The 14,195-nt window shown below is 40.5% G+C and overlaps 2 protein-coding genes across 2 annotated transcripts; both read left to right on the forward strand.

The window, feature by feature from the left end:
* Positions 1-763: 763 nt before the first annotated feature.
* znf1035 (zinc finger protein 1035) lies at positions 764-7,943 on the forward strand (the record flags this gene model as incomplete). The annotated part of the gene is made up of 1 exon (XM_079561541.1): positions 764-7,943. One exon carries the CDS (start codon positions 764-766, stop codon positions 7,670-7,672), a length of 6,909 nt encoding a protein of 2,302 aa, XP_079417667.1. The 3' UTR covers positions 7,673-7,943.
* Positions 7,944-8,480: 537 nt separating this feature from the next.
* On the forward strand, positions 8,481-12,719 carry LOC306966123 (uncharacterized protein). Its single transcript, XM_079560773.1, has 2 exons — positions 8,481-8,850; positions 9,718-12,719. The coding sequence occupies exon 2, from the start codon at positions 9,763-9,765 to the stop codon at positions 12,604-12,606; it is 2,844 nt and encodes a 947-aa protein (XP_079416899.1). The 5' UTR covers positions 8,481-8,850; positions 9,718-9,762; the 3' UTR covers positions 12,607-12,719.
* The last annotated feature ends 1,476 nt before the right edge of the window (positions 12,720-14,195 follow it).

Consider the following 14,195-nt stretch of genomic DNA (forward strand, 5'->3'; position numbering starts at 1 on the left):
CCACCCTCAATGGCCTCAAAGAGACGCTGAAAATTCTAATGTGTCGGCTGACCGTGCATACTCGAATATGTGGCCAAATCAAGCAGCGGAAAATGCCATCAAATGTGTCCAAGAAAAAAGTAAGTCATTTGAGCAACATGGAATTACATTTACCAACTCGAATACATATGCTGATTCAGGGACACAGAGGACAGGTGATTTTGAACGAACGAACAAACAAGAAACTTTTGTAAACATTTGTCAAAATGTTAACTTAACTGAACGCTACAATGGCATAGACTCACAAAATATGATGGACACAAAGGACACAATTGAAACAAATAAAGACAAGAATCTTGATTCAGCTGCACACACGGCTTCCACAGATAATCAAGGCACAAATATACAAAGATCTGATTCTTGCCTAAATGAGAAAGATGACGGTCCATCTCAAAGTTCATCTCAGTCCAGTGTTACTAATGATTTCATTAACAGTGATGTCAGTTTGACTGATAACAGTGAAGCTAGTAGTGATTCACAATCCAGTTTTCTGTCCAAAGCTGTGAGCGCAGATGAAAAGGTTGTAGAAACTGCAGATTGTTCAGCATATTCACAGCCAAGCCCTACAGCGTGTGATGATAGTCATTCTGACATATTCCCCGAGTCTCATATGGATTCTTTAACAGACACTGTGAGTGAAGAACAAGTGGCACCGTCAAAAAAGGAGGTGGCTGCTTTTTGTACTTCGAGCAGCAGTGACCCTTCTGTCATCAATGCTGGAGACATGAAAGATGAACATGACGAGTTGACTGAAAGTAATGCGTCATGTAACGATGACAACAAAACCAATGTGAGCGATCCACTTGATTCAGCTGCTAAAACTATTGACAACAAAACCAATGAGAGCAATCCACTTGATTCAGCTGCTAAAACTATTGACAACAAAACCAATGAGAACGATCCATTTGATTCCGCTGCTAAAGCAACTATTGACGAAAGGAATGATCCATTTAATTCAGCTGCTGAAGCAACTACTGACAACAAAACCAATGAGAACGATCCATTTGATTCCGCTGCTAAAGCAACTATTGACGAAAGGAATGATCCATTTGATTCAGCTGCTAAAGCAACTATTGACGAAAGGAATGATCCATTTGATTCAGCTGCTGAAGCAACTACTGACAACAAAACCAATGAGAGCGATCGATTTGATTCAGCTGCTAAAACTATTGACAACAAAACCAATGAGAGCGATCCACTTGATTCAGCTGCTAAAACTATTGACAACAAAACGAATGAGAACGATCCATTTGATTCAGCTGCTGAAGCAACTACTGACAACAAAACCAATGAGAGCGATCGATTTGATTCAGCTCCCAGTGCAACCTTTGACTGTAAAACCAACACAACTGATCCATTTGATTCAGCCGCTAATGCATCTCACAACAAAGATGAAGGGGACCATGACATAAAAACTTCTGAACTCCAGCGACCATCTCCAGAAGAAAAGATACTTGATTCTGACTCTATGATGGATTGTAGTGACGCTGTAATTGATGGAGATGACTGCAATAAGACGATGGTTGTTTTTGATTCAGAACAAAAACTAGCGGAGGACTGTTTAAAGAAGACACAAGAAGAGGAAACTACAACTACTTGGACAACCTCTAATGTCACATGTGATGACCAGACTAATGATAAAAGTATAGAAAATGAGCTGAATGCATTTCCAAACTTTGACCTCATGAACAAAGAATCTTTACTGAAAATTCCTGAAGAAAAATCGTCTCTCGAGAAGGAAATTTACCAAGAATCTCCAGCAAACAGTCAAATCCCAAGTGATACAACTCAATCTATGAGGCAAGTCCAAAATGATGTGGAAAACGTCACCGGTTTGGAGTGTGAAATTCCACAAGATCAGAGTGTGGCATGTGAAAATTCAAATCCAAAATATTCTGATGAAGAGCACTTGGCTTTGGATGACTTTGGCAAACCTTTAACTCCTTCCCCTTCTGAAATGGATGAAAGGCCTGAATCGCCGGCGCTCAAACCTTCGTCTGGAATGTCAAAAAAGCTGCAACCCATTGTCTTAATCAATACCCCAGATCTAGTGAATTTAATTAGTGACAAGTATATATGTGCTCAATGTATGCACATCACCTCCAGTGTTGATGATTTAATTGAACACCACAGCCTTCAACATCCAATGTGTAGTTTTCAATTATGCACGTCTTGTGGTGTATATTTGGCTTTCCAGGACCAATCAAAGAAACATTTGTGCGGGCAAGATAGTATAATTGTGTCTTCAAACTCTGGAAAAAGGAGAAAAAGACAAAAGCAATATTGCAACAAATGTAAAATTCATTTTGTAAAATGGAACTCCTTTATCAGTCACATGCGTGTACACACTGGAGTAACGCCATACAGATGTGAGAAATGTAAGCTATATTTTGCACAACAGTCCACTCTAACAAGACACAAAATGATAACTGGCCGATGCAGGGCATTGCTGCCAATTACAAAACATGCTCCACAGAAGTCCCACAACCATTCTGTAAAATCAATGTTCAAGTGTTACGTGAAGCTTTATGACATCACTAAAACACATTATTGCAAGTTTTGTGGTAAATGCTTCAGAAGTCAAGTTAAGGTTAATAAGCATTTCCACAATGTGCATAAGAAGCAAACCACTATCCCGAAGCAAACCAACATCCCGAAGCAAACCACTATCCCGAAGCAAACCACTATTCCAAAGCAAAGCAAAGAAACATCTGAGATAACTGAAGAAAACAAGAAGTACAAATGTCTATTGTGTCCAATGACTTTCAATGATCACTTAAACAGGAGTCGTCATTTGAAAGACTGTTTGAGAGAGAAGGTTTTTGGCAAGAAAAACCAAGTCAACGGAAGATACAAGTGTCCATTGTGTCTAGCTTCTTTCAGTCTTACTTCAAACAGACATAGACATATGCACACATTTTGTCTGCGAAACTTTCTATCATTTCTTAGAAAGGATACTTCAAAGCCCATAAAATTTCCACGATATTCAAAAGACATGAAAACTGTCATAAATAAACTGAAGGCAGAGGAGAATAAGCTGAATGGCCAATCATCGATAAATGTTAAATACACCAAGGATGAACCGAGATTCAAGTGCAATATCTGTCCACAAGTATTTAGCAACAAATTTGCAAAATACAGACACTCGAAGAAGCATAAGGTCTCTGAAGTCACAGATAGTAGGATTAAATCTACCCGTTTAAGTTCCGTGACTGATGCAAATGAGATACAGAAAAAGGACATTGATTCTCTAAAATGTACATTTTGTGATAAATCCTTTGGCTCATCAAAGGCTTTGAAAATCCATGAGTACTCTCACCAAGGAGAAACGCCCTATTATTGTTCGCAATGTGGGAAAGGGTTCAAGTCACGTGTGGTTTTGACCCATCATAAAATAACCCACCAACGAAGGATTCAGTGCACTGTTTGCAGAAAGATTCTTCCAACCATTGGAGAGCTCATCCAGCACAGAACAACTCACATAAATAGAGGTATGCTGCAATGCCCTGACTGTCCACGCCAGTTCACCTTTCCTGTGTACCTTGTGAGACATTTACGCTACCACCTGAAAAATCAGAACCAAATACTTCAGCTCGATCAACCTGTTAAAAAAAATGACTCTTCTTCCCTGACACACTATCAGTGTCAATTATGCAGTGAAGAATTTGATGACTCAAGTTTACTGAGAAAACATTACCTGACGCACATTCCGAAATCCTCCTCACCTCAGTGTCCATTTTGCAAACGAAAGTTCACAAATCGTCGTTATTTGCTGCGACACATGTCCAGGCATTTTGGTGGTAAACGTTTGTCCAAAGAAAGTAACTTTGAATCCCACAGTAAATCATCTTCATCAGAAACCGAGACAAAGGGCTCTTTTGTGTGCCGCTATTGTTCTAGAACCTTTCAATACAAAGGTCATCTCATGAAACATTACAGGGGCCACAAAAACAAAACTCTGTCACGATGTGAAAAATGTACCTTCTACTTTGGGATCTCAAAATTGAGTAAGCATAAGAAGATATGCAATAGTGAGGCAATTGAGTCGACGTCAAAAAAGACTAACCTACCATCTGTCCGCAAGATTCCATCCGAAGAAATGAAGTATCGATGCCCTCATTGTCCTAAGACTTTCAGATATCTGTCTCTTTACAATAGACACTTTTCAACACACAAGGATGTGGAGGTCCATGCATGTATTCTCTGTGGACAAAACTTCCCCAGTCTTGAGTTGTGTTCTCAGCATGAAGCTACCTGTGATGGTCTTTACAAATGTGACAAATCAACCTTTAAAAAGAAGGCAGTAGCTATCACAAGTGAGTTCAAATGTAAATTCTGCAACAAGAAATTCTCAAAGTCACGTAACCTTAGACTCCACATCTTGACTCATAACGAAGTGAAGCCTTATCGATGCAAAGCCTGTGATACTTGTTTTTCTCGGTATGATCGCCTGAAGGTTCACATGGGTCGTTGCGTAGGTAAAGAAAAACTGCATTTGAAGCCAGAGATATGCATTCCAAAAATCAGTTTAGATCAGGTTGGTACTGGTTGGCAAAAAGTTGTCAAAAAACAGACAATTGAGTGCAAGATATGTGTTAGAAAGTTTTCAGCTCAGTCAAAATTAAATTGGCACAATTCAATGTTCCATTCTGTAAAGCGATTTAAGTGCATGCAATGTAGTTCATTTTTCATTCACGAGAAATCTCTTCGAAACCATATCCGGTATAGAAGATGCAGACTGACCAACATTGTCAAAGGCAAAACAAATTTTGAAAAGCATAATGTACTTCTAGCAAGAATTCTGCCCACTTCAACAGAACAAAACGAAGGCAAGGCGATAAAGTGTAACTTTTGCCTTCGTACTTTTCGTACAATTGCACATTTAAAGGTGCACATGTCATTGCACTGTGAGAAGTCATTTTCCTGTGACTGTGGCAAAAGGTTTTTTAAAAAACCTCATTTGCTGCGCCACATGACAACCTGTGTGAGAAAACAGAAACAAAGTTCCCCTCATGGCTTTTCATGCGCTTATTGCAGTTCTAGATTTTTGCTATTCTCTCAACTTCAGGAGCACTTTTTAAATGCCCATAAACTAGAAACTATGGATGAACCAGTAGAAACGGCACCTCTACAACAACATTTATCTAAGATACGACATTTTGAAGAAAATCAGTCTGATGAATCCGAGTCATCTCAAACTTCCAAACCCAACAGAGCACTTGACGGCAAAAATCCTAAAACTGACTTCCAGATGAGGGAATGCCCTTATCCCTGCAAAATCTGCAATAAGGGTTTCTGGAATAAAACCCTTCTCCGCAATCATTTTAGAAAATGTTGCCGAAATGTCTCCAACGCTACACACCTCTTGGAAGAGGATGTCCCATTAAGAGCAGACATCGACATGGTGCTCACTGACTTTGGGGCTGAGAACACAATTGAAGAAATGGAAGACATAGAACCACAAAGTAAGTCTTCACAAGAGAAAAAACCTGCAGTTTACCAATGTTCAGAATGTGAGAAAAGCTTCACTGACGGACTGCTGCTCATTAGTCACCTGGAAGACCATGGACGGGAAGAACAAGAGAAAAGGCTAAATAAGTGTGCTAAATGTGGCAAGACATTCCTTAATCAAGCAAGACTTGAAAAACACATGAAGATCCATGAAATTGTCCAGTATATTTGTAAATACTGCTCCAAAGAGCTTCCCTCACAAACCGAACTTGAAACCCATAGAAAACTACACCATAACCCCTCAAACCCTTACTGCTGCCGATTATGCCTATACAGGTTTAGGACTAGAATTAATCTATCTAATCATTGCACTGAAAATCATCCAGAGGATATTTTTTCTTGTCATTTATGCAACAGGAACTACACACTGCGAACGTCCCTCATCAGACACAACCGAAAACATCATAGACAAGGGCAGAAAGAAAGTGCTGAAAAATCATTGAGCACGCGAAGCTCCTCAGAAAGTGAAGCCGCTGCTGCGCTTGGTGCTAATGATGATGATGATGATGATGCTGATGATGGGGCTGATGATAGGGCTGATGATGAGGACTATGATGATGATGATGATAATAATGATCATGATGATGATGATGATGATAGCGACAGTGCTGATTCTGACTCTGCCCCATATTTCCCATGTCATGTGTGTGGGAAGACCTTTACAACGTCAGAAAGTCTTGAGGACCATCAGAGATGCCATCTCGGTGAGAAGCCGTATGAATGTGCACAGTGTGGACAATGTTTTTTCCTAGCAGGACAGTTGCAGCAGCATGAGCGAAAGCATAAATCTGAATTTCAGTGTCGAGTGTGTGGCAGGGGTTTTGTCTCACTGTTTGCACTAAGGAAGCACAAGCATACCTCTGGGAAAAAGCGACCTTTCCGATGTACAAAATGTCCATTATATTTCACAAGTTCTGAAGGATTGGCGGAGCACAGGCTCAGTCACCGTGAGGAGAGCTTCCCTTGTGACATATGCAATCGTGTTTTTCCTTCCAAGATCAGTAGAGCTGAACATCGGAAAATTCATATGCCTAAATCAAGTGCAACCAGCTTGCCAGAACAGCCTGCAGTTAAAGCAGTTAATAAATCTGCCTCTTTGTCAACAGCAGCCACAAATGAATTCAAGTATAGATGCGGCGTCTGCTGTGTTCGTTTCAGAAATCCTGAAGAGCTTTCAGAACATGGTTGCTTGGCAAGCTTAGAGCGTCAGTACTCGTGTTTGGATTGTGACAAACACTTTCTGCATTCCTCCCACTTAAAGAAACACCTGAGTACGCACAAACAGCCATATTCATGCAATCAATGTAACAACAGCTTTTCTTCCCCTCAGGACTTTCTGGACCATCTCAGAAACCATGATGAAACCATAAGATATGGCCATGGTTTTGTCTGTCCAGTTTGTCATCAGTGTTTTCCAAGTCCTGCAAAGCTCGTACTTCATTTTCCAAACCATCTTAGTGGAACGTTCCAATGTAAAAAATGCAGCAAAACCTTTTCCACTGCGACTCAGCTGAAAGAACATGAAATATCCCACACTGAAGAAACTAAATGCAAAAAGTGTGGTCAGAGCATCCAGGGGACAAATCATGAATGTTCTAAAAGGCACATAGAGTTGATGAACATTGTTTCATCCTTTGCAGATGATGATGAAGTTGACGTTACTGGTGAAGACCTGTGCTTTTGCCCTTTTTGTCCCATGCAGTTTTCTTCCAGAAGTAATCTGCTCGAGCATCAAAACCGAGAACATCCAAATGAAAAGTCTTATACATGTGAAATCTGTGCCAGAACATACGCCAAACAGAAATATCTAGATAGACATATGAAGAAACATCAGCAAAATGACACTGCTCAGAGCACATCTCAGTCAAAGTTTCAATGTGCCCAGTGCCAGAGTGAGTTTAGTACAGCTACAGATCTATCTGTCCATTTAAAACTACATGATGCAGAAAAAGAGGTTGGCGAATACCGATGTGACATGTGCTACAAATCTTTTGCTCAGCTGCCGCATCTTCGGCGACACCAAGAAAGTCACGTTGGTCAAGTAGTGTACGAGTGCACAGAATGTGACAAGGCTTTTGCTTTCCCACACCTGCTCGAAGAACATCAAAAGAGCCATGTTTGATTCTGTGCTCCGATATAATCGTGTTTTAATCTGGGATGTAAATTTTCCATTTTGTTTGTGTAGCATACTCCAGACAATTTTAGTTTTCATTTTCTATTGTACATATGTCTATAGTGACTATTGTGTAAGCAAGGTAAATAGCCATTTGATAAAGCACGAAATATAATTTTGTGTTTTTGTTGTTCAAGACTAAAATTTTACTTTTTTCTTTATGAAATCTTATTTTGGGATACTTTGTCCATTTGTACTTTTGCATAGTATCTTTTTGTTCAAAATGTGTGATACTAAACACATACTTGTTACGTTTATCCTTCATGGAAAGCTGTACAATATTTTTACAACCTTGGACTTTGTTGATATTTTTGATAAATTCAATTAAGCAGTAAAATTTAACTGCCAAACACGCTGGCCTCTTGTGTATGTTTTTATAATTGTGATCTTATTAGTTGGTGGTATTATGAGGTAGTCCATCTTAACCATTGTTATCTTCACTGATGAGTAAAAAGGTCTAAATTCTAGAATCAAATAAACAATCCAAATCGTTTGCATCACATTGTAAAATGCATAGGCCTACCCCTATTTTAATGAGGCTAAATCAGTTTTAAAATGTATGGTAAGGCAAAAAAAAATAAACCCGTTTCAGTGCATTAGTTATAATCCCATACATAATGAGTGTGTTGCCAAATCAATATTGATTATGGTTTATCGTTGTCTTCAAATCTACGGGTGAAATCTATGCTGAGACACATTGCTCGAGATGCTTCTTCACTCTCGAACTGTGATTGCGCATGCGCACTGCAATGTGGGTTTTCCTGCCGTGTCCCGCGGGCTTCATCGCAGTGGTCTTTGTTCCGAAAGTGTTCAGTTTTAAATGGGACATGATTGAATACAATTGTATTGGGCACTGAACGAGAACCGCTGTGTGAAGAAACTGATAAATGGTATAAGCAAAAAGTGTGAAATTGCATGATATCCATTTCATTATCTCTCGGACCAGTACGGAATTCAGTTTGACCCAGCGGCTGAAGCGGAACCACTGATAGACGATCGTATTTGATACAGCCAGCTGCAGCACATGTGAGCTCCGAAAGAGGCTGTTCACTTGCACCAACAACAACAACAACAACAGCACACCTATGTGGGGCCAGAGCTCCATTAAAACGCCCTCCTTGTCACTGGTAAGGAAGACTCTGGGCCTGGGGCCGGTATATTGCAGTCTGCAGTGTAGTCTTGGTTAGCGTTAGCCCTTTTGCTCGAACAGCCTAGTATGGCACAACGCTACACCCACCCCAGCTAATGTTAGCATTTATATGTGGCTATTGTTAAATCTTGTGTAAATCCTGGTGCAGCCTAACGATGCTCTGCTATGCATGATATCACGCTCCATTTAGATTACCGTAATATCATTGAGTAAATGATTCATAAAACTATTGTACGTATTACGTTATACAATACGGTTAACGAGATCATATGGTGGAGGCTACCTAAGGACTGTGCGTTTGCACCTCAAAGCTCAATATTTGCTTGCATTAGAAAGCCGTCATCTAGTAGCCTAATATCAAACCCTTCTCCCCCAGTATAAAATTTAAACAGTCAAAAATCTTTTTCAAACCTGATTAATAACTGCCGTGTTGTGAGGGAATTTGAAGGTGAATAATAATTTCAATGGTTAACAAGGAAATAAAATTACATTATAATTCTATCAACCTCGCTTGGACCTGATTTGCTGTACTCCAAGTGTATTAGCACTGGCCTAAGGGATGTAATTTCTAAAGTGAATGGGGATGTAAAACCTAAACAGTGCTTTGATAAATGATAATCAGTCGAGTTTGCATATTTTATTACAATAAAGAAAGTCCTTTCCTCAACCAATGTTGCCCTGCTGGTAGTCATAATCTTTATCTAATTAAAATTACCTTTTTTGTCATGTTTCTAAAGCTGTATGAATGACAAGTACATACATATTTGAGAAGCAAGTGTAGTTCGGTCAGATGCGTTTTATAATTGTGTGATATTTATCATTATTTTGTTGTGGTCTTTTACAGACTGATCTTCCACCGTCAGCTGGACCAATCTGAGGTGACGCCACAATGCTTGGGCTGCAAGGACAGGCGTCTTCTTCTAAAGAGTATCAGTGTGTAGCCTGCTCAGCTACGTTCACTGGACTGGCGTCTCTGCTGGTACATCAAGCAACACATGCCGGATCATTGCCCAAGCCTGTACAAAGACCGTCAGTCTCTAACCTTGTGGAGGTTTCTTCCCCGACTCTCATCACTGAAGAAAATCGGTCTAAAAATCTATCCCCACTTGTGTATATATGCGACTGTGGAGAACAGTTTGAAACCTTTACTGCAATGATGGACCACAAACAGTCCCATGCCTCTGAAGGGCAGTCTCCCCAATCAGTCAATCATGAGTTAATCAAAGAAGAAGATTCCTCCAACACCGACCTTGACATGACTTCATCACAGACAGACGCAGTTCTTGGAGAGGACTCGACTGCAGGGCCTTCAGTTGATGAGCCATCCTCATTCAAGAACACTGCGGCTGATGTAAATGAGGAAGAGAGTGCTGCTACAGCCAGCACTGAGGGCCAGAACCCTGTGTCTGCAGAGACTGATGAACAATGTGACAAGACACTAGCCACAGAACAAATGCCAGAAGAGATGCTGGAAGAGATGCCAGTGGACACTGAAGACAATGACACAGATGAGGCTGCGCCCAATAATAAACCCCTGATGAAAGTCTTGGCATCGGTGTATGGAAAACACTTGGTGTCTCCCCCATCTGCAGAAAATAACATTGAAATGTCTCTTAAAGAAGAGCCTGAAGCAGTTGTTATAACTCCACAAACAACAAAAGGGCCATCGACAGTTACTGATATGTCGACTGTACAATTGAGGAGATTTCTTGGGAAACCAGGCATGAAGACAAAAGCTCCATCTATTAGCAGACTTCTTGAGTCCAGTACAAAGAAAATTGTCTCTCTTACAAAAATCTTTTCACCTGTAGTACTTCTGGAAACCCGTCAAAAGTTCATGGATCCCAGCAGTGACACACATGGGAAATATCAATGTTCTCGCTGCAGAAGGGTTTTTCAGGATGTGGATAGCTTGACAGAACACCATTTTATGCATAAAAAAGAAAGGATTAAATGCTGTCGTTGTTGTAAACAACTCATTATTGGTAGAGTGCCACTCCCTGACAATCACGTGTGTCCTCGGGCAGGTGGAAAAACCATAGGGTCTTCACCTTCTTTCAAAAGTAATCCAACCAATGGACAGAAAACAATTCATATAAATAGTTTAAACAATAGGAAAAAGGTGTATTTTTGTCCAATTTGCAAGCACAATTATGCACGGAGGTACAATCTTAAAATGCACAAATGCCGCGGCCCTGTGTCAAGCCAATTGCAACAAACAACACAGAGCAACGCAGTAGAGGCACGTCTCAGTGTTCGGGATGAATCTTCCCAAAGTGTCAGTGTTGGCACTCTCGTCAAGAGCATAAAAGTTGAGGAAAATGAGGAAGCCACAGAATTTGAAAAGAATCTTTCAAAAAGTTGGAGTTCTCCATTAACAATAAAGGAGCAACAAATTACTGCCTCTGCATTTGCAGCTTCATTTCTTCAAGTACAAGACAGTAGCTGGTCTCAAACAGCAGATAATGATGACAGTGGAAGTGAAAGTCAGTGGACAATGCCTTTGAACAGTGACATGGACTTTCTCAATGCATCAAAAGATTCAAATGTAAAAGAAATTGGTGAATCTGTATCTGTTGGTCATTCAGATATCAGACGTGCACCTCGTAATTATTTTGTAAAAGATGGTGTTCGGCGATACCCTTGTGGCAAGTGTGAGCAATTGTTTGCCTCATCATGTAGTTTAAGTCGTCATGAAAAGCTGTGTTGCATGAATCCAAAAGGTTTTGGGAATGAAGTTTGTTCTAGCATCACAGCAATAAATGCCAACAATGTTAAAATGTATCCTTGTTATGTCTGCGGTAGAAACTTCAATCGCAAAGATAACATGATGGTCCATCGGAAAAAATGTGAACAGAGGCGCACAATGATTCCTAACTTGGCCAGTGAAATTAACCCGAGTTTGCCCTCCTCTAATGCCTCTAATACTTCACAGGATCAACCTGAAGAGGAAGATGGGGGCAGCTGGAACATCATGTCATTGCCCTCTGTACTCCCTAGAAGAGTGACATGCGAGTGTGGCATTGGGTTCACGTCTCCTAAGCTTCTCCTTGAGCATTTACAGAAACATGCACAGGAGTCCTACACTTGTCCAACATGTGGTATGACAGTGAAATCCTGGGCTGACTACGAAATTCATTTACAGCTCCACATGCACCCTCAGCATCACAAACGATCAGAGCCATTGTTATTACGGTTTAAACAGCCCTCTGTTGTGCAGATGCTGCCTCAGACGGTGCCCATTATCCCTGAAAAGCAGCCGGTGCATCAAGAGCATCGTCTACAACAAAGAAAGAAGCAGCAAAGGAGTATATGCTCAAAGTGTGGCAAGAGTTTTGCCAGTAGGTGTTCTCTGCGTCGACATATATCCTGGAATCGATGCAAAGCTCTTCGAACAACTATGGCCAATAAAACTTATCACTGTTCACTTTGCAACTCTGACTTCCCAAATGCAATTAGCCTTCTATTTCACCAGAGGGGTGGAACCTGCAAACCTGCCATCAAGCCTGTGCGCTGTCCAATATGTCTGCGTTGGTTCACCACAACAGATGGTTTGCAGAAACATCTACTCGCTCACAAAAACTCAGAGACATTCCGCTGTGATGTATGTCAAGGAACATATCCTAGCCTGAAGTCACTCAAAATCCACCGCCGAAGAATACATCGGATTATGGTGAGGCAGGCCATTCCAGACTCTATGGAGCAAGCATTTCATGGATCCATTTCTGGATAGCCACATGTTGGGGTGATTTGTTTTGCCAACATTAATTTTCATTTAGATATCCTGTTTGATGAAAACTGACATTGCTTATTGACGAATACTGTATATACACTACGCCTGTGTAGTTACTTCATTACTACCTAATGTTTATTTTTTTTTAAAGTCACAAGCCTTATGACACAGAAGTTTGAGTCAAAGTTTCTAATGTTAATAAAGTTAGTTGTTGATTGTAATTTCATACAATGAATTACGTTTTGTTCATTGTAGCTTCATGTACGACACTGATTCTTCCATTAAAATACAATAATTTTGTTATACATTGATACAAGTGTTGTTTTAATTTATTTCTATACCTTTATAAATTTGTAGGCACGCAATGGCTGGCTATTCGAGTCTGAATTCCTCAACAGAAGTAAATAAAGAAGGATGAACATAAATACATAATCGGGTCCACACTATTGAAGCGTGTGTGATTTGCAAACCAACGCGCCATCTGCTGGTCAGAGGCTACGCTTTTTGGAATCTTTGCAGTGGCGTTTTAGACGGGATCCTTCTATTAAATTACCATATAATAGTGTTGCAGAGCTAATTACGAAAGACTGTTTTCATAAAGTCGTAATTAAAGTTTTTCTTTCTCTAATCCATGTCAATAATGCGGGATGCGAGGGCGCCGGTCCACTAGGGGCAGCAGCAGACGTTGCTAACGTTGCTAACGCTGCGTGAAGACGGAAGATCGAAGAAGAAAAGGGGAAAAATCTGACAGCAACCGGGCAAAATAACGTCTTTTGACTTTCCTCGAGCATAATTATGTTAAAGAGGCACAAAGTTCCCTCTTAGGTTTTGCCAAGGATACACGATTACATACTATACAGTGTGGATTTGGTTTTCTTGTGGAGGTAAGTTAGTCAATGAAACCTATTTTACATGATGCTACTGTTAGCAACGAGCTTTTGCCAAACAAAAGCCCTAACGTTAGGCGATTCTTTTTGTTTTATATAGTTGTAGCGTGAATTAATTTCTTCCCTTTGTATAAGCTATAGCGTCTGAAATGCGTTTGAGATAACTTTGTGTAACCATTGTTGATTGCATCGGCGTCAGTTTGATGTGTCGGAGCTCCACAAGTTTAATTGCAAATTGTAACATTAACCACGGATTATCACTTTTCAACAGGTCTAAAAGCCACCATGACGACAAGTGAATATCAAAACCTGCCTAATGTGCTGGACGACGGACTCAGCGAAGAATTGATGAACGCAGGGCGACTTTGCTTTAACTGTGAACAGATCTTTTCAAGCAGAAGATGTCTGGAAGAACACCATTGTCCTGTCCCATCTTTCATTTGTTCCTGTGGCTCTGAGTTTATGTCTTATCATGACATGCTGCAGCACAATAGAACCCACGAACCTGGATACCAAGTGCTTTGCCACGAGACCATCAAGAAGCGAAGAATTGAGAAGCACTGGGAGGAAGAGGAGAAGCTAAATAGACTACAGTCTGGTGAGGTTATCTGGGAGGGTCCGAAGCCTTCATCGGGGAAAGTTGCCACTCAAAAGCCCACCTCATCCAAAATGCCACAAATCAAAGTACAGCCGCAAGTGGTG

This window comes from Gobius niger, assembly GCF_951799975.1.
Source record: "Gobius niger genome assembly, chromosome: 8".
In the NCBI taxonomy this organism is placed as follows: Eukaryota; Metazoa; Chordata; class Actinopteri; order Gobiiformes; family Gobiidae; genus Gobius; species Gobius niger.

What these genes read in the sequence shown, in the direction of transcription:
- LOC306966123 (XM_079560773.1), top strand. Translation starts at nt 9,763, where the DNA reads ATGCTTGGGCTGCAAGGACAGGCGTCTTCTTCTAAAGAGTATCAGTGT.